General features: G+C 41.4%; 1 protein-coding gene across 2 annotated transcripts in view; it reads right to left on the bottom strand.

Moving 5' to 3' along the window:
- Positions 1 to 1069: 1069 nt before the first annotated feature.
- Positions 1070 to 27612, bottom strand: part of BEND7 (BEN domain containing 7) — a 67143-nt gene continuing 40600 nt past the window's right edge. The window contains exons 7-9 of one of the 2 annotated variants that reach the window (XM_029078366.2): positions 17325 to 17444; positions 10508 to 10558; positions 1070 to 1845 (exon numbers count right to left, since the gene is read on the bottom strand). In XM_029078366.2, the coding sequence (XP_028934199.1) occupies positions 1784 to 1845; positions 10508 to 10558; positions 17325 to 17444 (233 nt within the window). In that variant the 3' untranslated portion in view covers positions 1070 to 1783. Of the gene's footprint in view, positions 1846 to 10507; positions 10562 to 17324; positions 17445 to 27612 lie in introns of both variants that reach the window. The other variant, XM_029078365.2, reaches the window with a different exon arrangement.

Below are 27612 nucleotides of genomic sequence, written 5' to 3'. Positions count from 1 at the left end.
CTAAAAACATGTATTGAGGAAATAAGAAAGTCCTTGGGTAATAGCACTTCAGTTAAGCTGCTGGATCACAGGATATCCAACAGTTTTAAGAAAAAGGCATGGTGACTGGCCTGACATTTCATAGAAAAAAACAAAAGGAATAATGGGAAAAGCTTCCCTGGACCTTCCTGGGAAAAGGTCTCATGAAAAAAATAAACACAAACACTCATGTTAGTTCACTGGATGATGATCAAAGTGATGAAGGAATATAAGGTCACCTAATAGTTCAACTCCCGTAGCCCTTCGTAATTTTTTAAAAAGCTAAGGAATACAGGGGGAGAATGCCACTCTTCTTGGGTTTAGGGGAGGAAAAAAAAGCCTCTCAACAGAGCAGTTACAACCTCTATAAACCTCTAAAAGAAACAGCATAGATGTCTCCACCTGTGAGCTAGGCATCTCTGGCCTAGAAGTTCCAGCTTCTGGAGTAAGGGAAGCCCGCAGCCTCTTTCTGTGCCAGGCTAGTTATTGACTCCTCTGACAATCTAAGTGCCAGGGGTGGCCCCTGAATCTACTAAGAACCAAATCAAATTAATCAAATTTCCCTAAGTGCTTGAAAGTCCAAAACCAGGTCGAGATTAGCAAAGGAAAGTGGAGAACTGAAGCAATTATGTGTAACATTTGGATTTTTCCTTTTTTCTTTTTTTTTTAATAAAAAGTACCTTTGTCTGAAATACCCAGGTTATGGTACTCAGTTCAGTACTGCCTCTCCTGTGAGAATTCAATAAATAGTTTTTAACTGACAATGGGGGTGGAGGTTTGGCCTGAATGACCTGATTAATTTCCTTAATTTGCTATTTCTCTTTGCTAGAAGCAGCATGGCCTAGTGGAAAGAGCCTGGGAGTCAAAGGACTTGGGTTCTAAGCCCAGGTCTGCCACTTACCTGCTGTGGGTCCTTGGGCAAGTCATTTCATTTTTCTGTGCTTCGGTTCTCTCATCTGCAAAATGGGGATTCAATACCTGTTCTCCCTCCTACTTAGACTGTGAGCCCCATGTGAGACCTCATTTACTTGTATCTGTCCCAGCACCCAGGATAATGCTTGGCACAGAGTAAGTGCTTAACAAACACCACAATTGCTAGTATTATCATCATTATCATTATAAATATTGGGTTAAAGTTTCACAAATAATTGCTCGTTTGAAATATTTCCCTCCATTAGGCATAAAAATTACTAGCACGAAATGTACTTCTCCTCCCCACCTCTAAATTCTCTCTTCCCTTCTAGTGGAGACACAGTTTTTTGCAACAGCTAAGAGCTCTCTTGACCACCTAAAAGAACTTCCTTTCTCATTTCTAAAGTAATGAAACAGTGACTTAAATTTGGTTTCTCTGGGATAGCCTCAGAACTGGGGAAGGCCTCTCTTTTTTTTTTTAATCTTACAACCATATAATTTAAGGTGAAATAAATAAGCAGCATCAACCACTGTATACAATCATATGAGGAGAACGATGATAAACAGAAAAGGGAGAACTTTTTTCTGTTACAATGGTCACCAAGCTAAATGGATAATACATTGGCCATTTAAAAAGTAATAAATCAACTCTAATGATGATGGAGAATCTTGAAACAACTTGGTGGCTTGATAATCCCACAGGACAGAGAAAATATGTGAAAACAACTTGAAGGGAAAACTGCACAGTCACATTCACACTTTGCAGAAACCTGAAATGGTTATGTAGATCTTGCCGGAACTTCAAACCGAAGGAAGTATTACATAAGCTCATGAAACTCACAGAAGTCAGGGTCTAGGAAGTGAAATCTGGTTCCGTACCTTCCAACTTCACTGTCCTGGTCTCAAAAATATTACCTATGACAGAAATTAGTGTTTAAGAAACTGGAAGATAATAGTTTAAACAACAGCATGTGATCATTTTTATTCCAGGCAAGACAAGAAGTGATTGTTTAATGAGATGATACTTTTCAGTGTGTGTTAACATAGATGTTTTGAGGTCGTGGCTTTAGCTGTGTTAAATGAACAACTATTTAGCAGAGTTAGGAACTATGAGCAGTGAAACTGGGAAGGAGATCAATCCTTGGTTGTACTGCACTGCACAATGAAATCAAATTAATTCCATTAATTGATTGACCCATTGGTAAAGAAGCAGCGTGTCCTCATGGATACTGTACAGGTCTGAAAGTCAGAAGGACCTGGTTCTAAGCCCAGCTCTGCCACTTGCCTGCTGTGTGACCTTGGGCAAGTCACTTAACTTCTCTGTGTCATGGTTTCCTTATCTGTAAAATGGGGATTAAGACCGTGAGCCCTATGTGGGACAGGGACTGTGTCCAACCCAATTTGCTTGTATCTATCCTGGTGCTTAGTACAGTGCCTGGGCACATTGAAAGCTCTTAATAAATATCACAATTATGATTGTTATTATTGGTAGCCAGGTCAGTTTACATATGACACGGGTCAGTAACACTTCAACTTCTACCCTCAGACTCTAGACTGTGAGCCCGTTGCTGGGTAGGGACTGTCTCCATCTGTGAATTGTACTTGCCAAGCGCTTAGTACAGTGCTCTGCACACATTAAGCACTCAAAAAATACGATTGAATGAATTAAGCCCTCTGGATACCAAGCTGTAATCATTAAAAATGAACTGTTCTACTTCACCTTCTTTACCTGTCTTTGAATTCTCTAATTGTCCCTCCTTTCTCTGCTGATTGTGGTGGTCAGAACCATCCACTTCGATTTCTATTTGCCTAAATTTTTGTCCACTCCGACAGTGTCGAAAGTTGAGCAACTACCCAGTGAACTAGCCGAAATGCCTGGCCTCGCTCAGGGGTTATCACCCTTCCCTCTGTCCCCTCTGCCCTTTTCCCAGCTGCTGCCTCTAGCTCGTGCCCAAGTTCCCTGTTCCCTCTGCAGCAAGACTCTTTTCCCAGAGGCCCCCTGCCATTCTTCCTTCCCCCTGGCCTGAGGTCCCAGCTTCCCTAATGCTCTTCTGCGGCCCAACCTTCTTGGCCTGGCCAATCGATGTCTCGATGCTACATCAGAGGACAGCAGAGCGTTAGGCAAAGCAGACACAGATCAACAGAGATTTCTCATCTGTTTAATTCTGGCCTCACTCACCCATCGCTCCCTTATTTTCATGTTCTCCTGTGGGCTGGAGGCTGGCTTGCACGGGCGGGTCTGTCCTACATGTGGAGGGCATGCGGGCAGCTGAGGTAGGTGGGGTTTTGAGGACTGCAGCTCCTAGGGCTCCTGGTTTCAATATGGTGAGCCGGGCTGGGGCTCTGCTCCAGGGCTTCACTCCACACAAGCAATCAAGGGAGGGCTGGAGTGTGACCAGGCAACGCTCTGTCTGCCTGCACCCTTGTGTGACTCAGGGTTCCTGGTGCACAATATACCAGCCCCCCTTATCCTCAGTTTCCTCACCCCTCATCCTAGTCCACACACTCCACATGTCTCAAGCCAACCTACTCACTGGGCATTGTTCTCATCTCTCTGACCACTGATCTTTTGCATACCCTGTCCCTTCTGCCTGGAATTATTTCTTCCTTCACATCTGGCAGAATGGCTCTCCCATCCCAGCTCTGCCACTTGTCAGCTGTGTGGCTGTGGGCAAGTCACTTAACTTCTCTGGGCCTCAGTTCCCTCATCTGTAAAATGGGGATGAAGACTGTGAGCCCCACGTGGGACAACCTGATCACCCTGTATCTACCCCAGTGCTTAGAACAGTGCTCTGCACATAGTAAGCGCTTAACAAATACCAACATTATTATTATTATTCTCTTCAAAACCCTACAGAAATCACATCTCCTCCAGGTAGCCTTCCCTGATTTATCCCCCCCACAACCCCCCATGCCCATTCCCTTCCCCCACAACTGCCACTTCAGCACTTCTGGTCACCCATGCAATTGGGTAATTACGTCCGTCTGGAGCACTTGTGTGCATAACTTCATACTTTATTGTTTCCTCCTATCTCTATTTTATTTTAGGGTCTGTCCCCCACTGGATTGTATGCTGCTTGATCTTCTGTAGTAGCAGAATTAAAAGCATTTGTTAAATGCTTACTATGGACAGAGTACCCTATTAAGCTCTGGGAAAGAGTACACAGATGGGAATCAGAAAGACCCAATCCCTTGAGGAGCTTATAGTCTACTAAACTTTATGGTGCTCTCCCAAGCACTCAGGACAGTGCTCTGCATACAGTAGATGCTCAGGAATTACTGATGCTTCACTGAGCAGGCTCCTTTACAGCCATGCGCTTTTCAGGGTTCACCACTTGCTTGGTCTTCTATAATTTTTTAATCTATAAATTTAGTCCTGGAAAGGACCTCAAGAAGTCATTTGGTCCTTCTCCCGGTCTTCAGCCTGGCAAACCTTCAAACTGCCAAAGTGTCTAGAGTTTTAGGACCTTTAAGCATGAAAATACCATAAGCTTTATTAGATTTAATCACTTACAGTCAGGAGATATTTCCTTCTCTCTATTGGCAGTGTGATCCAGTTAGAAGAGCACTGACCTGGGAGGTGGAAGATCTGGGTTCTAGTCCCAGCTCTGCCACTGGTCAGCTGGAGGACCTAAGGCAAGTCCCTGAATGAGTTTTCTCATCTGTAAAATGGGGATGATAACAGCTGCCTTTCCCTTCTTTACAGAGATATTGGGACATTATGAGGGTAAAATGAGATAATTGATGTGAAGGCACTGTGGAAAAATAAAAGTGCTATTTAAGTTCAAGGTATTATTACTAATGGAACTCTCTCTTGATGCATTTAAATCCATTTCCTCTTGTTTGGTCCTTTGTGGAAATGGAAGATAGTTGGTCAGCATGCTAATAATATCCCTTCTCAGTCTTGAATAACATGCTCTTTATGTTATTAAATCACCCCTTAGCTCTCTCTCCTCCAATTCTTTAAATGTTTTCTCAGAGGAACTTTTCTGCTCCTTTAATCTATTAGATTGTCAACTCCCCACGGGCAGGGAATGTGTCTCCTGCCTTCTGTATGTTCCCAGGGGTTCAGTACAGTGCTTTTGTGCAGCAAATATGTACGGTGCTGCTGTAGGTGATTGTTGTCACCTCCTCTATTCCCTCTTCAGGTTAAAGTGCAGCAAATCAATCAATCATTGGTATTTATTGAGTGCTTATTGCACACAAAGCAATGTACTTGGGAACGTGCAATACAAGAGTTGGTAGACATAATCCCAACCCACGTGGAGTTTACAGGCTACGGGGGAGACAGACATTAAAATAAATTACAGGGCAAATAGCAGAGAATAAAGGCATGTAGGGCTGAGGTATTGGAGTGCTTAAGGTATACACAGCCAAGCGTGTTGGCAGTGCAGGGCAGGGGGGCCTCTGTACTGCAAGCTCATTATGGGCAGAGAACATGTTTGCTAATTCTGTTGTACTTTACTCTCCCAAGCATTTAGTACAGTGCTCTGTACATAGTAAGCGCTCAATAAATACCATTGATTGACTGATTGAAGGCCAATGGGGGAAATGACGTGGTTTAGTCAAGGGAAAATGATGCGATTTTAGGTGTGTTTTGAAGATGGCGGAATGCCGGACTGTTGGATATGAAATGGGAGGGAGCTCCAGATCCGCGGGAGGATGTGGGCAATGCTGGACCTATTTTACAATATTAGTGTGAATGGAGACCCAAAATGGAGAAGGTGGGTTTCCAGCTCTTCCATATAATCTTGTTACTTTATCCCAGAAGCACAACATCGCTGATCAAGTGAAAGAAGGGTTATCTGTACCCATATAATTTTGCCTAAGTTTCTTACTTTGCTTGTCAGTCGATCGTGTTTACTGAGCACTTACTATGTGCAGAGCACTGTACTAAGCACTTGGGAGAGTACAATATATCAGACACATTCCCTGCCCACAACAAACTTACGTTATTATTTTTTTTGAAGGGTGAGGGCATAAGTGCAGATAGTCTAACTGGCCGATGTCTTTTTTTGACTGCAGTAACCTCACCATAGTAACTACTGGCTTTGATGGCTTAATCTAAGCCTTCCTTCATTCTGAAGGCTAGGAATGACATGGAGGTGGAGTGAAGCCTCTGGTTTGGGGAAATTCTTGTGGGTTGACATTTACCCATTTCTTTTGACTTATGAATTTTTAATGCGTGTGCCCAGAGGCTTGTTGGACACATTTTTAAATTAAAAATTTAAATAAAAGTAAGGCTCTGCCTTCCTCCTGCTCCAAATCATATTATTCTTTTCCTGAAGAAAGCCTCTGTATAGCACATCAAACGCTTTCTTGTAGAAGATGGTACAATATTAGCTATTGATGCATAATATAAAGAGTTGCTTGTGTATATGACGTATAAACATGCATGTGATTTAGTGGCCTGAAAATTTCATTTTAATTTTTTGTTTCATATCTACTCCATAAAGAACAAATGAATGTTGATTTGTGACCAGGAAGCCACAGGGCCAACTTCCAAATCTTTGAAAAAGAAAAACAACAACAACAAAAAAGTGCAGAAAAACTATTTTGAAGTCTTAAAAATGTGTGTTTTTAATGGAGTGTGATCCATAAAATTAGACAATAAAGAGATCTTTTAGACTGAGAACCCCTTGTGGGCCAGGGATAGGGTCTGATTCGTAGGTACCAAATTTTCATTTTGAGTGTGGGGGGTGGGAGACAGGGACTTCAGGGGACATGGACACTGGAAGGGAACGGGTTTTAAATAGCCGATAGGCCCAAAAGCCACCATTTGTGGTTTTTTTGACCCTGAAGGGAAAAGCTCAGTTCTTGGGAAAGCAGTGTGGCCTAGTGGAAATAGTACAGGCCTGGGAATCGGAGGACCTGGACTCTAATCCCAGCTCTGCCAATTGATTGTTGTGTGACCTTGGGCAAATCACTAACTTCTCTGTGCTTCAGTTTCCTCAACTTGTAAAATGGGAATTCAATAACTTTTCTCCCTCCCACTTAGACTGTAAGCCCCACGTGGGATGGGAACTGTGTCCAAGAACGAAGGAGGGAAGGAAGATCGGGAGGAAGGTGGGGGATAGATGGAAGGAAGAAAGGAAAGAAGGAAGGAAAAAGGAAGGAAGGAAGAGAAGGAAGGAAGAAGACAACCTTGGACAAGCAGGGAAGATTTGATGGCTGGGAGCCTGGCTTACACAGCTGTGTATCATTCGATGGTATTTATTGTGTACTTACTGCATGCAGAGCACTGTACTAAACACTTGAGAGAGTTGCCAAACTAATCGCCAAACTAACTCTCTTCCCCTCTTCAAAGCCCTACTGAGAGCTCACCTCCTCCAAGAGGCCTTCCCAGACTGAGCATCCCCTTTTCCCTCTGCTCCCTCTGCTCCCCCTTCACCTCCCCTCAGCTAAGCCCCCTTTTCCTCTGCTCCTTCTCCTCTCCCTTCCCCTCCCCTCAGCACTGTGCTCATTTGTATATATTTGTATTACCCTATTTATTTTGTTAATGAGGTGTACATCCCCTTGACTCTATTTATCGTGATTAAGATGTCTTGTTTTTGTCCGTCTCTCTCCCCCAATTAGACTGTAAGCCCGTCAATGGGCAGGGATTGTCTCTATCTGTTGCCGAATTGTACATTCCAAGTGCTTAGTACAGTGCTCTGCACATAGTAAGCGCTCAATACTGAATGAATGAATGGTAGACAGAGTCTAGCCCATCATATTACCCCTGTGGAGGGGTCACCTATGTTCTGATTTATTATTTTTGTACCTTTACCCAATGCTTAGTACAATGTTTTGCATAATTTACTAATGCATCTACACCACTCCCCAAATTCTAGCCATTATCAACCTTAATGGCATCCACTGTCCTCTTTGAATTCGCAAATATTATGGATAGTGGTTCTATGACAACAACCATCGATTTCTTAGGAACCCTGGATATGTGGTCCTTCTGATTTGACTATATCCTTTGCATGTAGGGGAAGAGTCCTTTAATGATTTTCTTCCTCTAATCTAGCTTGGCTTTCTTAATTTCTATCATAAGCAGGATTCACTTTTATCAGCTGGTTACAGCTGACCTTTTTGCAAAGCTGTAAAAAAAAAAACCCAACAAAAACCTCTGCTCTTCACATTTATCTACTATCAGCTTTCCCTTTCTACCAGACTGTCTCTGATTCTTCTTTTGCCTAATAGAAGTGAAGAATTTTTGTTATCATTTGTCTCATACTAGCTGCATTTCCTTTCCAGCTTTAACTTTTCTAATCTTGTCCTTACATGATTGTGCTATTTCTTTATATTACTTGCTAGAGAGCTGACCTAATTTCCACTTTTTGTAGCTTTCCTATTTGTCCATCAGGTCTCTGTAGAGTTCTAGGTTTATCCAAATTTGCATCTTGTTATCCTTCCTGTCCTTGCTATGCAATGGTTAGTTTCTGTGTCTGCAGAGCTCTCTGAAGGTCAGTCAGCTTTCTTGGACTCCTTTTCCTCTTAAATGTTTTTTCACTGGGTCCTTCTTTTTTAAAATTTGCTTTCCTAACATTCATATTCTTTATTTTGCTGTTTTTGCTCTTTCCTTAATCAATCAATTAATTGTATTTATTGAGGGCCTACCAGGCGCAGAGCACTGTACTCAGCACCTGGGAAAGTATACTAGAGCAGAGTTGGTAGACATGTTCCTTGCCCATAAGGAGCTTGCAGTCTAGGAATGAGAAGACCTGTGGTGGGGAGGGAGAAGGTTCAACACAAGCAGATAAATGAAAATTAATGAAAATCATTTTTCAGAGGACAGAATGTAGATGGTGTAAAATGTAAGCAACAAAAACATATATGTGTGTTATAAAAAATTTATACAGGTTGATAGTGGTCTGGAAAAGGTCAGATGAGGTCAATTTGGGCAACCCCAAGAAGTTAGGAGAACATTAAAGCCACAGGCAATAAAAGGCAATGAAACAAACTTTCTTCTTTACAAGAATTGCCTTTGGACCTGAAAGTAGAAAAGCTCAATGGCTTCTGGAAAATTAAGCAAGTCCTTTTCCAGACTATGAAAAGCCAGATGATCTGAACTGCTTTGCAAAGAGCATTTCTAAATTTCTTTGAATCTTTTGCCTACAATTAAGTGACTATATCCAATGATAAAATGATTCATAGGATTATTTTTAATAATTGCATTATTTAAATGAAGTTCCAGTTCTCTCCATTACACAGATAGGGAAACCTGAGACTCAACAATGTTATGCCTACCAAAGAGACACGCAATATTAGATTTGAGGGTTTTCAAGCCCCATGGCTTGTGCTTAGCCTTAACTCTACCGATTTTGTTATCCCTACCATGTGAATGCCTCTTTCTAGATCTCCGTACATGTGTTTCTAAGTGCACTACACTATTAGTACAATAACTGGTTTTTCCTACTCTATTTTACCTGTTTACTCCTTGTGGGCAGGGAACATACCTTCCAACTCTGGTATAATATACTCTCCCAATCACTTAGTACAGTGCTCTGTAGTTGACTGCATCACACACTAAAAAACAGTATGTTAGAAAAAAGCGAATTTGTATGGATGCTTTGCCCTTTTCTGTCCAAATGGACCACTGATGCCCTCTTGCCTGAACCCTCGCTCTCCAACCCCAGGATCTGGGACCACCCTATACATTAGGGTTGAAAGTCAAGGATTTTTCAGCTGAGGCCTTTCAGGGTGCCCCACAGCAGGTGAAAGGGTAGAGATTTTGAGGGGATCTGGGGGATTGATACATGGGGAAGACTATTCATTATTACATGGAGCCTACTGACATGTCAGCCAGGAAAGTTTTATTCATGCTTCTCTCAACTCCTCAAATATACCCATAAAACAGATGCAAGAGTCTAGGCCAAGAGACCACTTCATCAGCCTGAAGCTCTTCTCTGTAAGCTCCTTGGGGGCAGGGATCGTGTTGACTAAGTCTGTTGTACTATCTCTCCCAAGTAATAGGCACAGTGCTCTGTACATAGTAAGTGCTCAATGAATACCAATACCTGATTGAGAATTAATATTTGGGCTAGAAATCTCTCCTCACTGTAGGAGAAGAGACATGTTTGAAGCAAACATTTCTTTGGGCTGATGTAGTTGCAATATGTAGAAATTATTCTCCATGTCTTTACGTCTTAGCTTTTTCATTTCCAAAGCATTCTGGGGCCATCATATAGATGAAAACTTAAACATATGCATGGTAGTTTCTTGTTCTAAGAAGGTGATGGGATTACATACTAAAGGTAGAAAATATCCAGAGATTCTGAAACTGCAGAGATAAATAGGCTAAATTTTTGGCCTACAGAATATGGCAGAAAATCAGTGCTTAGGACCTGCTCTTTTGAAGTTTTTATGAATATGTAGGGGAACAAGAGAAAAAGAAGTGAGGCTTTCATTTTTTTTCTACTCAATGTGAAAAATATCTCAAACACAAGGCATTCAGAAGCTCTGATTACCATGGTCTGTTAGAGAAATGGTGTGCTCTAGTTTTTGCATCTGTAACACTAAAGACATTTTCGATGCAAATATTTTCGTGCCCATTTTTTTAGCAGGTGATGAAAATGTAAATGCATTTTACCTGTTGGTGGTACAGAAATGCTGTCCAGTCTTTCATCACAGTCAGCTACCTCTGCTGGTTATAAACATAAAACACAAATCTCATTAGTTTCAGGGAGCACATTTATTCCACTGAATTCAGTAATACAATTAGAAAGCTGCAGTACACATAACAGTTTTCACCTTCCTTTTTTTTTCATTGATGGTTTATTCACATACTGCAGGTAATTCCATCAGTGTTCTAATAATCAACTTCTAATACTGTGGTATAAACCCAGATTTCAACTGATTAACCGAAGGATAATTACTGCATGCAATTTTTAATATCCTCTCTCTATATATATATTAAAAATTTTAAATATATGTATATATAATTTTAATTTTTTTATTTTTCCACTGTTCACCTGACATACTGTCACGCAGGATTCCAAACCTGCATCAAATGGGTTGTTGGAAACTAAAGTTGATGCTGCCTCCCCAGAGGTCTTTATCACTTGTGACTTGAATAAGGCATTGGCTGGAAAAAATAGATGACTCCTTCTTGGATGCCTTTAAATACTCTCTCCACCTCTTATCATAAATTGGGGCTAATGGGAACTTGTTCTCTGTGGTTTGACATATGCTAAGAATAATACAAGTCCTATAAAATGCTGCTTGTTCTAGAGCTTTACCTATTCCTTGTCATCTGCTCCTTTATCATCATTATCAGTGATATTTACTAAGAGCTTACAGTGTACAAAGCACTGTACTAAGCAATTGAGGAAGAACAATACAATAGGGTTAGTAGACATCCTCGTTCTTTTTGTTCTCTTTATTCTTCCTGTTCTTCCTAGCCTCAGCCAAGGAGATTGTTGGTGGCAGCTCATTTGTGGCTATCCTTTCTTGTCTCCAGCTTCTGTGCTAATACTGGACTTTTAATATACACCATCAATGGGAGCAACCTGTCAATCACTCAGTCAACTCTAATTATGGTATGCGTTAAGCACTTACTGTGTGTCGAACACTGTTCTAAGCCCTGGGGTGGATACAAATTAATCACATCGGACACGGTACTTGTCTTACAAGGGGCTCACAGTCTAAGTATGAGGGAGAACAGAATTGAATGCCCATTGTATAGATGAGGAAAGTGAGACAAAGAGAAGTGAAGTGACCTGCCCAGGCAGCTGACAGAGCCAAGATTAGAGCCCAGGTCCCGGGACTCCCAACCCGTCTTGTTTCCACTAGGCCAAGCTGCTTCTCCATCAATGGTATTTATTGAGTGCTTACTGTGAGCGGAGCACTGGACTAACAGGGAGGAGGGGTAAAAATCGAGATGGAAATGTGGGATGAAAAAAATGTGGGGGGGAAACAGTGAAAAAAAACAACCCCACAAAACTTGGTAGAAGGAGGTTACCTCAAAGGAAAAGAGCGAGGACAACAGACAAATGCTTGCCTCATGATTCTAAGGGTTTTATATATTTTTCTGTACTGACGTATGAATTCCAATAACCAAAAAGCCCAGTAGTGACGGTCATCAGTCCATTTTATGAAGGCCATCATTTAAAAATGTCTTCACCTACTTTCACGTTAACAGTCTCTTTGGGTATTCCACCCGTAATGGTTAAAACCTTTTTAGCTCACATTATAAAATTCTGTATTTTGCATAAGGTGATCTTGTTCTGCTTTGGAAATTCAGACAAACCTGCCACCACATCAGATTTTTGTAATTACGTGCCTTAGTTGGTACATTTTAAAAAAAGAATGGAGGGCACACACCGATTTGGAAATGAAAAAAAAAATGAGATGATGGCTGCATGAACGGACCAAGTGTCATGGTTGAAGAACATGATTGTGTTATTTAAATTTAATTATAACATCTGTTTGTAACATCAGCCTCACAGTCTTTCTTCCCTGGTGACAGCCAACTTGTGAAATTTGGAAGAGATTGAACAAGGCCAATAAAAATTTAATAGCAGTGACAGCTTTACTCTCAGATCTCACACAAATAAAAAATTGTGGTCTCAGATCTGAGGTAATAATCTAATGAAAATGATAAAAAATCCACACCAGGAAAGGAATCGTTTCAGTTACAGAAAAAATATTACATGAGAGGGCTGCAAATGAATTTCTATTTGGATTAGGATAACGACCTTTCAAAATCTGAGTAGGGGAACTCTTTTCCTAGAGCTGGAGCAGGCTTTCTGAGGCTGTTGGTTGATGAGCTTGCCCAGTCAGACACTGAACCTAATTCCAGGAACTGAGCCAAATATGATAAACAAGGTTGAAGTTGTGGAGCATCTATGATCCAGTGATTATATTATCATTCAGATGGAAAATACTCAGGAGGGTAAGCACTAAAGAAAGCAATCCTAAAAGGCCCGATCCTCTCAAAGCCTGCTGGAACTCAGTGACAATACTCTTGCCAGCAAATTCTAAAGGAATGAAGCAGCCTTTACAGAGTCAGGGTTTCAAATTGAGAGGATCTCACGTTCTAGAGTCTGAGGAGAAGGAAGGAGAGTAATACTGGGCAGAGCTAAAGAAATACTCTCACCTCAGCAGTACTGGAGGTGCCAGCAAGCAGAGCCAGGAAGAAAACACCACTCAGAGGGTAACTGGGTGAAAGTGTGATACAGTTCTGAGGCCTAGGGGCAATCATCTTTGTAAGTTGGGAGAACTGAATGTAGGAACTAATTTGTCAAAGGTTAAAAGCTCCCTGGCTCGTGATGAATCTACTCCCTGGGGAGTTGCAGTCTGGTGCTCTTTTGAGAGGCGGCATGGCCTAGTGGAAAGAGCATGGGGCCGGGAGTCAAGAGACCTGGGCTCGGGTCCCAGTTTTGCTACTGGCCTTCTCTGTGACTCTAGGCAAGTCACTTAACCTCTTTGGGCCTATTTCCTCACCCACAAGATGGCAAACCCAATGAGGGGCAGGATCCGACCTGATTATCTTGTACCTACCTCAGTGCTTATTAATAATAATAATGATGGCATTTGTTAAGCGCTTACTACAGTACACTGCTTGGTCCATGGTAAGTGCTTAACAAAATACCACCATTAGTAACAGTAGTAATAAGGGCTTAATACAGGCCGTAATTACTTTGGGGCTTCTACCAGGCTCAGTGTAAACCCACAGTACATGTGCTTCTGCCTGGTTGTTCTCTGGGGTGGGGAACGGTAAATGGCGGAAACGTAATTGCCTGGCTGTTGGGGTTGCTAAGATAGAAAGAAGTGTATTGTTAGACTAGTCCTAGTTTCAGGGGCTATCCAGAATGTTCTTTCCTGAAGACAGGATTGAATTCACAAGGCCAGCAATTTGCTCCCTATTGAAGGATAAAATAATGATGTCACAGAGCTGAAGTCCTACTTGAGTGTCCTGGAGAAGGTGCCAAGCAATTCACTGAATCTTGAAGTTTGCAAAGTTCTTAAAATAAATGACTAGGTTTATTATGTCTATCAAGATATTTGTTGCCATGAAAGCAGCTCCACTGTGTCGCTAAAAATATCTTCTACTCCAGCTTCTACCTATTTAGTGACCTCTACCAGTAAAGTACTGCTTTTAAAAGCTGCCAATACCTCTCTACTGATGGAGAAGTAGTTTCACAACACAATATACTCTCCTGTTCCTTCCTAAGAGGTCACTACCACTCTTACATTCAATTAGCAGTAATAATGCCCCGATTTTTATTGCATTATTTTCAAGGACCTTAATGTGAATCACATAATATTGTCCCCAACTATCTTGCTCACCCTCAAGAGGACCTAGGAAAAAACATCCTCTTTCCATTTCTCTTCGGTATTCCCCCCTTAAATCAGGATTAAAACAATTTTATTAATAATAATAATAATAATAATAAAGATAAGAAGAAGGGTATTTGTTAAACACTTAATATGTGCCCAGCATTACACTGGAAAGCAGCGTGGGCTAGTGGAATGAGCATAATGCTGGTATTTGTTAAGCGCTTACTATGTGCAGAGCACTGTTCTAAGCGCTGGGGTAGACACAGGGGAATCAGGTTGTCCCACGTGGGGCTCACAGTCTTCATCCCCATTTTACAGATGAGGGAACTGAGGCACAGAGAGAGCATGCGCCTGGGGGTCAGATGACCTGGGTTCTAATCCCAACTCCACCACCTGTCTGCTGTGTAACCTTGGGCAAGTCACTTAACTTCTCTTTGCCTCAATTTCCTCATCTGTAAAATCATGCCACGGGCTTTATGGCAGACCTTACTATATTCAAGAGCGAGAAGAGGTCCCACACTTGATTTATGACAGCTTGGTCATTCTGGGATGTAGGTAGGGAGCAAGTATTGGTTTTTGAATCTTCCAGGAAAGGAGGCACAGAGAGGTTTTGTGGCTTGTCTAAAGTCACAGTGAATCAGTGGCAAAGCCAGGACTGAAATGTAGGAAACTAGATACTTAGAAGAGTTCTCTTTCCAATATTGGTACTGCCAACCCTTGGCATTTAGGATGAATGTACACTTGTTTTTTATTCTCTCTCTCTTCTCTCCCTCCTTTCTCTCTCATCTCTCCCTCTCTGTCCTCCATCCTCCTCCTCCTCTTTCTCCCTCCTCCCTCTTCACTTTCATGACTTGTATGTGGATGACTCCCAAATCTGCTCAGCAGTCCAACCTGTCTCCTATCAATCCACAATTCCTCTTTCCTCTAGAACAGCTCCACTAGGATATTCCATTTGCACCCCAAAATGAATACATCTAAAACTAAACTCACCTTCTCTCCTAAACACATTCATCCTCCCTGTTGAGCACACCACCATCTTCCTTGTCCCCAAAGCCTGAAACCAAGGTGTCGCTTTTTCCCACTATTTTTAACCCTGGCATTCAGTCTATCAGTAAATCCCGCTGGTTCTTTCACCACAGCATTTCTTAGATCTGCCCCTTCTTGGAGGTCTTACCTGCTGTGTGACCTTGGGCAAGTCACTTAAACTTCTCTGTGTCTCAGTTTCCTGTTTTTTCTCCTACTTAGATTATGAGCCCCATGTGGGAGAGGGACTGTGTGTGATTTGATTTTCTTTTATCTACCCCAGGGGTTAGAATGCTGCTTCGCATATTCATAGTAAACATGTAGTAAATACTATGATACTACTATTATTATTATTACCCAAATGGTCACTACTTCAGTTGGAGCTCTTGCCTTGATTACTCTATCATCCTCCTCACTACTCCTCTAACCACTTCTCTTACTAGTCCATACTACACTCTGAAGACTGGATCATTTTCTAAAATATAATTCTGCTCACACATCTCCTTGCTTCAAAAACTCCCAGTAGCTATCAATTTCCTTCCTTATCAAGCAAAAACTACTGTCTACTGGCTTTAGGGCTCTTTTGGTAGGATGCTGCTAATTATCTGCCTCTACACCCATCTGTGCCAGCCTGCATTAGATGATCCTACAAATGAGCTTCTTCACTATCACTCTAGCCCCTTGTTTATACTCTTCCCCCTTCCTAAAACTCCCCGACTTTAAACCTGCCCAGAGCATAGCTCTCCCTTCTTCAAAGTCCCACCTCCTCCAGGAGGCCCTCCTTGATTGATTTTCTTCACTCCAGATCACGGTCTCCTCACTGCCACCTCTTTTTAAAAAAGCAATGATATTTGTTAAGTTCTGAGTCCATGTCAAGCACTGTTCTAAGCACCAAGATACATACATGTTTATCAGGTTGGACAGAGTCCCTATGCCACAAAGTCTAAATTGGCGGGTGGAGGATTGAATCCCCATTTTACCGAAGCGGTAACTAGGCAGAGAGAAGTAAGTGACTTGTCCAAGGTCAAACAGTAGGCAAGTGGCTGAGCCGGGATTAGAACCTAGCTCCTATGACTCCCATGCCTGAGCTCCTTCTACTAGACCATGGTAAAGTTTCTAAGAGATTTTCTAACTTGAGAATTTTCCAGGACAGAGAATGGTTGCCCTTCATTTTCCACATGTGCTTCACGGTGAGGAACAATATGCCACCATGAGATGTTTTTCCAATCAATTTGGGTCAGAGAAAACTCTCCTAATAGAGATGTATCGCTGAGGTCATGGGTTTGAATCCCAGCTCTGCCACTTGTCAGCTGTGTAACTGTGGGCAAGTCACTTAACTTCGCTGTACCTCAGTTACCTCATTTCTAAAATGGGGATTTAAACTGTGAGCCTCACGTGGGACAAGCTGATTACCCTGTATCTACCCCAGTGCTTAGAACAGTGCTCTGCACATAGTAAGCGCTTAACAAATACCAACATTATTATTACTATTATTCTTAATGGGAAAGCCAAGGAGGAGAGAGAAAACCAGCCTGAGTGTGCGAGGGGCTCCCCTAGGGGGCTCGTCTCTGACAACATGGTTCCCCTGCCTCTTTGCTGAGGCCAAGTACACCTTGAGCACCATATTCTACTGACCGGAACAACTAATTTCCACTCTGTGTCTTCTCTCAATCAATATCCTCTTGAGACAGGTTTATGTAGATATAAAGGTCAGGTAGGTTAACTCAAACTTTCTACTGCCAGGAAATGAACACTATACCCCTTTCAGTTTCACGTAGAAAAAAAAGTCAAGAGAGCCTCGCAGGCCCATGGAATCATTCAAAAACCAAGAGAGTACTATTTTCATACCCAAGACTCTTTAGGGCAAAAGTGAGATGGGCAGACTATAGCTTGGATGTATACAGCAAACAACATGGGTAATTTTTACTCTCTCCTCAGAGAAGAATTTCCAAAGATTACATATAGGACCAAAGTCACTAGGTGATTCTGTGGTCAGAATAAATCACCCAACAGATCACACCATCAAACAAAGCATTTTCACTCGAAGTCGAGATGTAGGTAATGTTGTTAAGCAGCTTTTTTCCCCTTCAGCCTGGGCTTACCTGAGCCTCTTTTTAATCTTCTTCTGGCCAGTTTAATTTGATCCTGCAGAATCTGTACCCAGTCTCTTGGGCCAGGAAGTTTATCCACATGGTTAGCTGTGCAGTACTTTTCAGTGAAGACTGAAATAAAGGTACAAAATAAAGTTTAAAACCTTAGCAATTAGGATGCATATATTTAGTGCAAGGAAATGTTTCCACCATTCTCACCAGTGGCCCCTAATGAGAAGCGAATAAGCTCTGTGATCTTGGGTATGTCACGTAACTTCTTTGTGGCTCAGTTTCTTCATCTGGAAAATGGGAATTAAATACCGTTTCTCTCTTCTACTTAGACTGTGAACCCTATGAGAGACAGAGACCCTGTACAATATGATTATCTTGAAGTTACCCTAGTACTTGGCACATAGAAAGCGCTTAACAAACACCATTAAAAAAAAAGAGAGAAATGCTTATTACTGAGTCAGATCAATGGTCTTTCCAGCTCAGTGACTACAAGAGGCTTGGAAGAATTACTCTCCTTGACACCAATCTTCATTGTTAGGGATGTATTATCTAACATCTGCTGTGTGACCTTGGGGAAGTCACTTAACTTCTCTCTGCCTCAGAGACCTCAACTGTAAAATGGGGATTAAGACTGTCAGCACCATGTGGGGCATGGACTGTGTCCAACCCGATAAATTTCTTCCCCGACGTTGAGTGCCTGGCATGTATTAAGTGCTTAACAAATACCATTAAAATATCCTTAGCTTTTCTTCCAATACACTTAACTTTCCCTCTAAAATCTCATCAGGGACCATTTGTTCATGAATTTACCCACACCCCTCTAATGCAAGATTTACTGTATTTCAGTGAAGGCCTACAAAATCTGTCCAACGTATTCTTTTGGTACAGGTGGGAGCAGTAGGCCTGGAGCCACAGTCTTTGTGCTCCAATCCGTCTGACTACAAGCATCAAGCAGCTGATATGGAAAAGTTCTTACGTTGAAATGTCCTAAGCACTCAGTAGGCATTTGTCTTCCAGACAAAGTGGAAAATGGCACCGAGGCTTTGTAACCACAAAGAAAAATGACAAGACAAAGTGCTCAGGAAACATACCAAGCAGATACCATTTTTTTCATTAGTTTGGTATCCCCGGCATGGGGAAAACTGAAGTACTACTATAGAATAAATGGAAGCTTGGCAGAAGAAAACCTCAATAAAATTATGCAAACATCACAAAGCCATTTTCATGGTGATTTCATACCAGTCCAGTCATCACTTGAAACAAATGGAAATGCAATTGGGTCTTGCAGCAAAGCTATTATTTAAAAATCAATTTTTGTTTCTTTTTCAAAAGCTCTATTGGAGCCAGACTGAGAAAAGTTCCTACTCCAAAGCTGGTCAACTCCTGGCATCCTGTTGCACTAGCCTCGAGGAAACAACTGTCCTGACAAGCATGACACAAACCATGTTGAGTCATATGAGATGACCAAAGCAATGGAAGACAGTTCTCCTATTATAGCAATGTAGAGTGGGGTCATCATAGATAAGAGACCATTGTTGATATTTCTACTTCACTTTCCATATTTGAAGAAGTTTTCACTAAAGTCTTTTCAAATCACTGCAGAGTGAACTAAAATAATTCAAGCAATACCCATAGGCTCCTTGGTTTTGAAAATGCTGATCGTTTAAGTTCTTAAGAAGATTTCTTCTTCCACCTCTAGAAATATTTTGGGCATGCAACAGTTTGCAGGTTCTACAGGTGGATGTGCTTTTTTTTCCACACCCATTTTACTTGCACATTGCTTTTCATGCTGCAGTGTGTTATCACTTCACATCCTTCAAACTTGACCTCTTTTTCAACTTTCCCTGTTCAATGTGCATATAAACACCTCCCAAATTAGAGACTTTAATTCTGATCTGATTTATTTTATGTCTGAAGTGAAATGGCTATCTACTTGGGTTAGGTGTCTTATTTTTGTCTCTGTGCTCTTAGAGAAGGGATCAAGTTCATCATTCTTTACGTAGGGTTGGATCCAACATGGATGATTAACAAGTAGCACTTCAAGGCTGGAGAAGGGAAAATTGTGCTCCAACTGTTTCAAGGACTCTTTCTAGCCTATTCCACTTCTTTTTCTCTCTCCGTCTCCCCCACACACACACAAACACACATTTTTGTCACTCACAAAGCGTCATCTCCTCTTACTTCCTTATTACTTTCCCTGCAGTGTCACAAGGGTGCCACAGAAATGAGACTTTAAATGCCTTAACAACAGGGAATGGGGAAGATTCTGAGATTTTGAATCTATCTTTTTCAGTCCAATGAATCTGATGAAAATACAAACTGTGACCTAAATCTCAGTAGTTTTTAGCTGCTGCCTATTCCCAGGATTAAGTATACAACAGCTGGAAGAGGCTTTTTGGAAGTCCAACAATGTGAACTGATTCAAAACTAATCTTCATCAAAATTTTTAGCCCAACTATTTAACCAGTCCCCTCACAGATCCCAGTTTCTGACATTAACTAGTTCTTGTTACATATGACTTAGGAGGAAACATCAGGGAAAAGGCTGGTACCATTTTTTTTTGTCTACAGTCTAGGCTGCAAGGTGATCGGCACCCCAAGAAATATACAGTTAGATCAAAGTTCCATTGTGCATTGACAATTCAATACATTCCATGTCATGGATTGCCTCCACTTTTCAGAAAGAGACTTTCAATAGGGTTCTATTTACTTCATCCCAAATTTCAGCATTCATTAGGTTAAACCCTTAGTACCAGGCCTACTAAAGGACACCATATTGATCTGAAAGACTCAATGCGCCATGTGAATGGAAGTTTTGAGTAAGCAGTCAGAGGTTAAGCTATTAGGTCGGAGAAGGTTCCATTAGGAGTAATGCTCTGAAAAGGAGAATTGCAATAATGCACTGTGCTCTAACTATGTTAACAGTGGGTCTTTAAGAAACACAGTAGAACAATCTGGCTCTGTCCTTAGAATACCATAGGATGTTATCTGAAATTTTCTTCACCCACTCTTGCTCTGCTCTTTAAACACCACTATAGAAAAAAGAAAAACTAAATTTAAATAAACCCAAACAATCTGAAGATCAACAATTAAATAACAAAGCTTCTATTTTTCCTAATCTAACTTGCTGCTACCAAGTTCAAAATACATCAGATCCCCAGGGAAATGACAAATTTTTAATTTGATCTGTAGGTGAATAATGGTGTTTCCTAGATGTCTGCATTCCTTTGAATTGCACCCTGCAAATGAATATGAATAATGTATAAGCACATGGGGGTTGAGCAGATTCTTCCCGAGTGACGTGGGCATTTAAATATAATCAGCAACACTATGATCCGTGTATAAAGGGTGGCCTTTATGACACATGGCAAGGTAGGGTGGATTGGTTGAGGGTCCCTATTGCTATACAATCACACAGTAGAAGGGTAAGCCTTCTGTTTTTATTCTTTTTTTCCTGGAAATGGACAATCAGCTCATAGTGCTATCTGGTATTTCTTTCTTAAAGCGTGCATAATACCAATCCAGTTAAAAGCAACCCCTGCATGAGGCTGAAACACTGTAACGAGACTTAACCTTTGCCAGTTGTGATTGCTGAGGTTTTTGTTAGCTCCTGGACAAGTCAGGGACAGCTGACCACTCAGGAGCCAGCTAAGAAATTTGGAAAGAGGACTCCTTTTTAACCTTACCAAACATCTACGGCAAATCAGTTGGGCATGGAAAATTGGTGCTGTCAAAAGAGATGACAGAAAGAGGAATTCCCAGTGATCCTGAAGTGTCACATGGCAAGTAGGTAAGAAGCAGACAAACATATTTGGGAATGAACAAGTAACGCTGAATTCTTTTCAATCAAGCAGTCAAATTTATTGAGCGCTTCCTTTGTGCAGAGCATTGTACTAAGCCCTTGGAAGAGAGCACTAAAACAGATGTGGTAGACATGTTCCCTGCCTATAAAGAGCTTACAGTCTAGAGCTATAGAATGAAGAGGGCCATCAGAGTTTGAAGTTGGAAATGCCAACAGTGCTGCAGATATTCTCCACAAAAACTTCAGAAGCAAAGGCCTTTTTTGTTTATTTTCATCAAGGCAAAACATAGTCACCTTTCTTACAGAATTCTGTTGTTCCGGTTCACAGATTTGCCATGTTCAGACCGGTGCCCTGAGAACAAGGACCAAAGCTTAAAAAATGAAACTCAGGACTTGCCTATTGGATATAGTGGGACAGATAATCACCTCTTCTAAATTAGAGCGCTCAGTGGAGGATGTCCCAGGATGTGCCTTGGAGTACTTCACCCTTGACACAAAGGCCCTGCCATATTTTTTTGCTTTTAATTTTCAGGGATATATGAAGTCTGTTTCCAAAGTTGAGCTAAAAAGAAATGAAGGAAGATCTTGCTCAGTGAAAGGACCCTGGGTTTTAAAAACTGAATGCAGAAGTTTAATTCACTGTCCAGGTTGTGACAATAAGGAGACCCAGATTCAGTTAATCACTTCATGTGAAACGAACCCCTCAGTAAAAACTGCAGGCTGGTGGTGGTGCTATGGATTCTGGAGATTTGCCAAATGGTCTTACGGCAACACTCTGAGTTTGTTCCAGAAGGCTGCAAGGGGGCTTCGACTACTGCAAGTTACAGTAGCCGACTTACTAGTCTAAGCCAGTCCAAAAAGCAGCCTGGCCCCAACATCTGATTTCTTACTGTGATTGTCAACCTTAGCTAACAATATAATTTAAGGTTTGGCTTTTTTAAATCAAGATGGGACATGGATGGATGCCTGTGGGAATGAACTCAACCTCAACATAACCTAGTGTAAAGAGCTTAGGTCAGGTTGTCAGGGGACTTGGGTTACAAACCCAGGTCTGCTACTTGCCTGCCCTGTGACCTTGGGCAAGTCACTTAACTTCTCTGTACCTCAATTATGTCATCTGTAAAATGGGGATTAAGACTATGAGACTACATGGGACATGGATTGTGTCCAACCTGATTATCTTGTATCTACCCCGGTGTTTAGTATAGTGCCTGGCCCGTAATAAGTGCTTAACAAATATCATTTAAAAAAAAAAACCTTCTTCATCTGACTCTGGTAACTCGTGGTTAGAAGCAGACTGCTACCAACTCTAAAATGGTAAGACATTCTTATTCCTTAGTTTAAACATTGACTCTTAGACCTTCTGCTGAACTTTTTCATATTGATTGGATCGACTCCTACAAATTAGTTCCCAAGAGATCTAGAGGAAAAGGAAGATGTTGCTAGTGGGGGACAAAGAGAGACATTCAACCTACTCACAAATGGCCAAACATGTTCCCTTCCTGAGGCATTAGAGTTGGTTTAGGTTGATGTGGCATGGCTTAGTGAAAACAGCAGAGGCCTGGGAGTCAGAAGGACCTGGATTTTAATCCTGGCTTTGCCCCTTGTCTGTTGTGTGACCTTGAGGAAGCTGCTTAATTTCTATATACCTGTTATGTCTTCTGCAAAATGGGGATTAAGACTGTAAGCTTTATGTGGGAGAGGGACTGTGACCAACCTGATTGCCTTGTGTCCACCCCTGGGCTTAAAACAGTGCCTGTCACAGAGGAAGGGCTTAAAAAATGTCATTTGTTAGACATTTGTTAAAAAAGAAAACAAAAAAACCCAAAACAACAACAAACAGACAAGCAAAGGGTTCCTTCGGCAGGCTCCCTCCCATGAAGGCGGCTCTGGGTTCATCTATTCATTCATTCAGTCCATAGTATTTATTGAGCACTTACTATGTGCAGACCACTTGGGAGAGCCCAATATATCAATAAACAGACATATTCCCTGCCCACAACAAACTTACAGTCTACAGGGGGAGATGAACATTAATAAAAATAAATTACAGAAATGTAAATAAGTGCTGTGGAACTAGTAGATGTTTCTTCATCATTTACCTACTTAGAAAGTAACTATGCAAAGCCTCAGATGGATGGAGAATGGGTGGCCAGGTAGATTGAGGAGGCATGGAAGAGAATTGGGAAAGAGCACATTTTGGTTCAGTATCAGTATTTGAATCAATCAGTCTAATAGATTTGTCCATCAAAAAAATAGATTTTTGCACCATGATAAAATCCAACTGAACAAAATCATGGAGAAGGAAACTACTTCACCCTATTTGGAAGGAAAGATATACAGTTCAGATGTCTATCATTTTTGAGAATTTGTTTTGTTCCTTGGTATATGGTGTTGCCGTTGTTAAAATACCCTCGATTAGTGAAACTGCATAATTACGTTTTATCAATTCTTGTTTTTTATATTGTTTTTTGGTACGACAAGACCAACACTAAAAATAGAATAAAAACACTGAACAAAAAAATTAATAATGGTGATATTTACCTCTTCAAGATGGCTGGCAGAGAACCCAAATGTCTGACTTACTAATATTTTCTTAAAGCAGAAATTCATTTTGAACTTGTTTAACAGAAGCCAAACATTAATTGGGTATTTTGAGCAATTACTTATTGTTACTCCAATCCAAAAGGGCATTCAAAAATAATTACTAAGTACTTAGAAGTGTATTGAAAACTGGAACTTTCACCCTCCAGGAATAATATTTTGAGCCTCACTATGGATCCAGGGGATAGAGCACCATTCTGGAAATCTGGAGACCTAGGTTCTAGTCCTGGACCTGCCTCTTGCTGGCTGAAGTGGCTAAAGACTGAACAAATGCTCTTCACAGTGTGCCACACTGCTGTCTGCCTCCTTGCTTGAGGCATTACCACAGAAGCAGCATGGCCTAGTGGAGAGAGCAGGGGCCTGGGGATTATAAGGTCCTGGGTTCTAATCCCAGCTCCACCATTTGTCTGCTGTGTGACCTTGGGTAAATCACTTCATTTCCCTGTACCTCAGTTACCTCAATTGTAAAGTGGGGATTAATAATAATAATAATAATAATAATGTTAGTATTTGTTAAGCGCTTACTATGTGCCGAGCACTGTTCTAAGCGCTGGGGTAGACATAGGGGAATCAGGTTGTCCCACGTGGGGCTCACAGTCTTAATCCCCATTTTACAGATGAGGGAACTGAGGCACAGAGAAGTTAAGTGACTCGCCCACAGTCACACAGCCGACAAGTGGCAGAGCTGGGATTCGAACTCATGAGCCCTGACTCCAAAGCCCATGCTCTTTCCACTGAGCCACGCTGCTTCTCCGATTAAGACTGTGAGCCCCATATGGGACAGAGTCTGTGTCCAACCTGATTAGCTTGTATCTACCCCAGTGTTTATATGTCAGGCACTATTCTAAGCGTTGGGGTAGATACATGATCATCAGGTTGGATACAGTTCCTGTCCCACATGGGGCTCACAATCTTAATCCCCATTTTACAAATGAGGTAACTGAGGCACAGAGAAGTTAAGTGACTTACCTAAGGTCATACAGCAGAAAAATGACTCCCAGGCCCATGGTCTATCCACAAGGCCATGCTACCATTTTTGACTTCAGCATCATCAATGCTATCTTGCCAGGGGGGCTCAGGGAGTATAATGTTACTCTGAATCTCCCAACAGTATACATGAACAATTTGACAAATAGCAAGGAAAATAAGCAAATCCCAGTCTGGTTCCTCTGACACTTTCTTGGTCATGGATGAGCTGAGAACATCTAGAAGAAACCGATAAGAAGTAATAGAAAGCTAAACCTAGTAAATTAAATGCCATTTTTCATATCTCAAGTGTGTTGAACCAGAATAGTTTCTATAGTAGCTTATGTGCTGGGATCAAATTTTTTTTTAAATTAAAAATCGGGACCCTTTTTATTGCCTTAACAAGAAAGAAGCCACTCAGAATTGCTGAATAAATCCCAGTTGATGACTGCCAAGACTGGCTAAATCAAAACTGAAAACAAAGGGATAATAATGGGATGAAAGAAATTTAGAAAAGACACTGCCAAGTCTGTGAGGAGGCTGGAATAAAAATATACTGGATTCTAGGACCTCAGCTAAAAACACTAGTGGTCATCGTAATCAAATCAGAGGAAAGGTGGAAGCTCAATGCAGTCAGTCCTCCTAATCTTGTAGGAATCACAGTTCATTTCTTGGAGTACTACCAACCAGTGTTCTCTCCAAGAGGATGTTCAGTTCTGTTGTGGTTATCTATGCAGACCATCAGTGTTCATTTCTCACCAAGAAAGAAAATAAGCTTGTGTTTTATTCCCATGAAAAAATTAAAAGCAATCAGCCAGTTTTACCACTGATCCAAATACCTAATTCCCTTTGATTTTAACAGGATCCAAAAAAAACCCCCCAAAAACCCCGGAGTAAATGCAGTATCACTTCAATAACTGAAAAGAGTGGACTAAAATAGAAAAAAAGCAACCCAAGCCTACTCATTAAGAATTGGAAAAAAATATCCCTGCCTAGCTACTAGGATCTGTTCTATTTCAAAAGTCTTTTTCAAAAATTCTGATAATTCTCACTGTGAGTCAAGCTTCAAGGTCTACTGAATATCCAATACTCTGGCAGGGATTAGCACGGGAAGATACCGTTCCCTCCACCCCGCCCCCAAAATCTACAGCTGGGGTAGAACCAACTGGCTCATTTATTAGGGAATGGTCAAGTGAGTGTAGTTCCCTATTCGTTATACTGGTTAAGGACTCAAATCTGAATGATATTCAAGATATTAAACTTCATCTTCAAAGCCATGCACGGGCTAGAACCTACCTGCCTGAGAAACAGCCTAATACATAATTTCTCTCTTAACAACAGGCAGCTGCCTCTTGCCTGTGATAAACTGAAAAGGACAAGGATAAGGGTTTTCTGGATCAGAGTCCTTTCATCATCATCACCACTGTTAATGATTCCCCAATGCTAAACCCTGAAAAACATAAGAGAACATGTGAAAGATATGCTATCTGCTCCTCGGGAATTTGAAGTCTCACATATTGTGAAAACAGGGTGATTGGATTATTAAATCTTTTGTATAGGTGTCTGATTCTCCTATCTAGTGCTCCCTACAAGCCCAACAACACACCCAATCAATCAATCGATAGTATTTATTGAGAACCTACTGTGTGCAAAGCACTATATTAAGCCCTTGGGAGAGTACAATAGAATTAGTAGACATGATCGATCCCTGCTCTCAAGGAGTTTAAGGTCTTGCAAGGAAGACAAGATACTAAAGTAAATTACAGCGAGGAGGAAGTAATAAGGAATGCAGAATGTGTAAGAGAAATGGTAAAGCAAGGCAGAGTGGATAGAGCAAGGGCCTGGGAGTCATAAGGTTATGGGTTCTAATCCTGACTCTACCATGTGACCTTGGCTGTCTGCTGTGTGACCTTGGGCAAGTCACTTCACTTCCCTGTGCCTCAGTTACTTCATCTGTAAAATGGGGATTAAGAGTGTGAGTGGGACAAGGACTGCATCCAACCTAATTTACTTGTATCCACCCCAGTGCTTAGTACAGTGCCTGGCACAAAGGAAGTGCTTAACAAATACCATTATTGGTAGTAGTAGTAGTAGTAGTAGTAGTAAAGGAAGTTAAGTACTCAACTGCTGTAATGGGCAGCAATGCTGAACTGGCAATTGGAGGGATATCCATCAACTAATTGGGGACCAAGCAATGTGACCTACTGAAAAGAGCACAGAATTGGGAGTCAGAAGGGCCAGGTTCTAATCCCAGCCTTGCGACCTGCCTGCCGGGTAACCTTGGGCAAGTCACTTCACTTCTCTGTGCCTCATTTTCCCCATGTATAAAATGTGGGTTCAATACCTGTTCTCTCACTTAGACTCTAAGCTCCTTGTAGGACAGGGATTGGGTCCAACCTGATTCTCTTGTATCTGCCCAAGTGCTTAGTGCAGTGCTTGATCTATAGTCAGTGCTTAACAAATACCATCATTACTGTTAATTATCTGGGAAAGGCCTCTTAAAGAAGAAGTGATTTCAGAAGGGCTCCGAAGATGGGAAGAGCTGTGGTCTGCTGAATTATGAGAAGAGAAGGAGTTCCAGGCAGGGGGAGGGCGTGAACACGAGGTCAGTGGAAAGAGAGATGAGAACAAGGATGAGTGAGTAGGTTAGTAGAGGGAAAAGCAACCTCCTCTCCAGTTGTTTTTCTATACTAATAACTCTTCAGGGTGAGCTACTGCCATCAGAGTGGCCTTTCATCAACAGATTCCTCCCCTAATGACTTTTTATTTGAAATATGTGGGCATATGAACTTTAGTAAAAATAACAGGATGGCCTGGGAATTAGTGAAAGTGGAGTTTGGGGAGTTGGAATATCATTTGTTTTTGCAAAATAGCTTATCATTATTTACCACCTACTGAGACTTGTTAAAGATCCAGT

Source organism: Ornithorhynchus anatinus, chromosome 13 (genome assembly GCF_004115215.2).
Source record: "Ornithorhynchus anatinus isolate Pmale09 chromosome 13, mOrnAna1.pri.v4, whole genome shotgun sequence".
In the NCBI taxonomy this organism is placed as follows: Eukaryota; Metazoa; Chordata; class Mammalia; order Monotremata; family Ornithorhynchidae; genus Ornithorhynchus; species Ornithorhynchus anatinus.
The sequence above is the reverse complement of the archived record's forward strand: the minus strand, read 5'-3'. Positions and strand labels throughout refer to the sequence as shown.